The sequence below is a fragment of the Chlorella variabilis genome (assembly GCF_000147415.1).
Source record: "Chlorella variabilis unplaced genomic scaffold CHLNCscaffold_30, whole genome shotgun sequence".
Taxonomy (NCBI): Eukaryota; Viridiplantae; Chlorophyta; class Trebouxiophyceae; order Chlorellales; family Chlorellaceae; genus Chlorella; species Chlorella variabilis.
Genome location: NW_005435058.1, coordinates 289,053 through 291,045, shown reverse-complemented (window position 1 = coordinate 291,045; position 1,993 = coordinate 289,053). Strand labels below are relative to the sequence as shown.

The window sequence follows — 1,993 nt, the reverse complement described above, 5'->3', positions numbered from 1 at the left end:
GGCTGCCAGCTCAACCTGGCGGAGGATGTGATGAAGCTGCAGCACCTGCTGGACGCAAATATGCTGGCGCACAGGTGGGGGTGGGGTGGGAGGTGGGGTGGGGGCATGGTGGGGGCAAGGTGTTGTAGTGGGGCAGTGGCTGCGCTGGCTCGCAAGTGTATGTGTGTGGGGGTGGGGGGTGGGGGGTGGAGGGTGATGGGAGGCAGGTGTGTGTCCGTGATGTGCCTGATATGCCCACGCTGTGCCTGCTGTGCCCCACACTGTGCCTGCTGTTCCCGCAGGGACGACGTGGAGGACCTGTGCACGGCCGCCGTGAAGGAGGAGCAGATCGAGGTGGGTGGGCGCTGTAGGTTGTATATGTTTTTGATGTTTTGGACTGGTGTCTGCCGCTCTTGGCTGCCGGTGCGGCCGCGCCTGCCCCCGGCCACACCTGCATCGCCACACCATGCTGCCCTTGCGTTTCCCGAGCTCCGGCATGCTCTCTGCTCTTTCTTTGGCCACGTGCAGGTCAAGCTGGCGTCGGTGGCGCAGCAGTGGGCGCAGGAGGTCTTCACCTTTGCCGAGCACAAGCAGCGCGGGCCGGTGGTGCTCAAGGTGTGCGCGGGCTTGCTGTTTTGTGTGCCGCGGATCCAGGCGTAGGGGAGGCCGGGTGCTTTACTTTGGTTGGATGGGGCCCGGAGGGGGATCGCTTGGAGGCGGTGGCGGCAGGGACGCTGGGGAGGGGAGCAGGCACCTGCTGGCGGGCATCGCCCCACGAGGCCCTGGCCCCTGCCCTCCTTTTGCACCCGTGTTTTCTTTTCCACAAGAAGTACGAATAGTATGTGTCATCCCTGTCTCGCTCCAACCGCAGCCCTCCGACACCTCTGAGCTTCTGGAGCGGCTGGAGGACTCGCTGATGGTGCTGGGCGGCATGGCCACCAACCGCTACTCGGCGCCCTTCCGCCAGGAGGTGCAGGCCTGGATCAGGTGTGCCGGTACGCCGGTACCGCCTCCTTCCCTCTTTCCCCCTGCCTGGCACCGCATGCCAGGGTGCTGCAGGAGTGGGCGTGGCGTGCGGCCTGCTGGCCTTGCGATTGATCCTCAGGCGCTGCTGCCAGCGGCAGGCACTGGCCCGCCCGCTGACCAGGGTCCCACCCACTCATCTGCTCGCCTGCTGAGCACCCCCAACACCCGCCGCCAATGCCGGCCTGTATTACACCGATTGTTCGCCACAACCCGCCACCCCACGCCCCAAGTGGTCCCCACCCTACCCTCCAACGCTGGCCTGCCCCCCTGCAGCAAGCTGTCCACCGTGAGCGAGACCCTGGAGGGGTGGCTGATGGTGCAGAACATGTGGATGTACATGGAGGCGGTGTTCTCTGGGGGGGACATCGTGAAGCAGCTGCCGCAGGTGGGCTGCAGGCTCAAGGCGCTTGCTTGCTTGCCTGCGCGTGTGGGCTGCCAGCCTGGTTCGCCCAGCAAGCACGAGCTCGCAGCACAGGCTCCGCGTGGGAAGGGGACAGGGGGGCCGGTGTGGAGGAGGGGCAGGCTGGGCGCGTTGCCGTCTGGCGCACGCGCCGCAGCCTGCCCCTGCTGCTGTGTTGCCTGCTGGCAGCCAGGCTGGCGGGCGCTGCAGCACTGCGGCCGCACAGCGCCCATCTCCCTCCTCTCGTCTCTTTTTCTCCACACCCGCAGGAGGCCAAGCGCTTCCAGAACATCGACAAGAATTTCATGAAGGCGAGCGCCGGGCGCTGGGGGTGGCTGGCTGGCTGGCTGGCCGGCTGGCCGGCTGGCCGGGGGCCTGGCTTGCCTCGCGCACCACTCCCCCACCCACCCACGCTCCAAATCGCCCACCCGCAAGTGCCCACACTCACCTCCTCCTTTCTCACCCCTCACACTCCCGCCAATCCCCCCGCCAATCCCCACCTCCCCCCCACCCACCCACTCTCCCTGCAGGTGGTGGCGCACGCGGGCGAGACGCTGACGGTGGTGGACACGCTTGTGTCCACCTACC

At 67.2% G+C, this 1,993-nt stretch overlaps 1 protein-coding gene across 1 annotated transcript in view; it reads left to right on the top strand.

Moving 5' to 3' along the window:
• Positions 1-1,993, top strand: part of CHLNCDRAFT_59252 (hypothetical protein) — a gene marked incomplete at its 5' end in the record, with an annotated part of 51,016 nt that overhangs the window by 23,834 nt on the left and 25,189 nt on the right. The window contains 7 exons of the mRNA XM_005843461.1: positions 10-74; positions 282-333; positions 508-594; positions 851-966; positions 1,279-1,390; positions 1,675-1,839; positions 1,936-1,980. Coding sequence (XP_005843523.1) covers positions 10-74; positions 282-333; positions 508-594; positions 851-966; positions 1,279-1,390; positions 1,675-1,839; positions 1,936-1,980 — 642 coding nt within the window. The remainder of the gene's footprint in view (positions 1-9; positions 75-281; positions 334-507; positions 595-850; positions 967-1,278; positions 1,391-1,674; positions 1,840-1,935; positions 1,981-1,993) is intronic.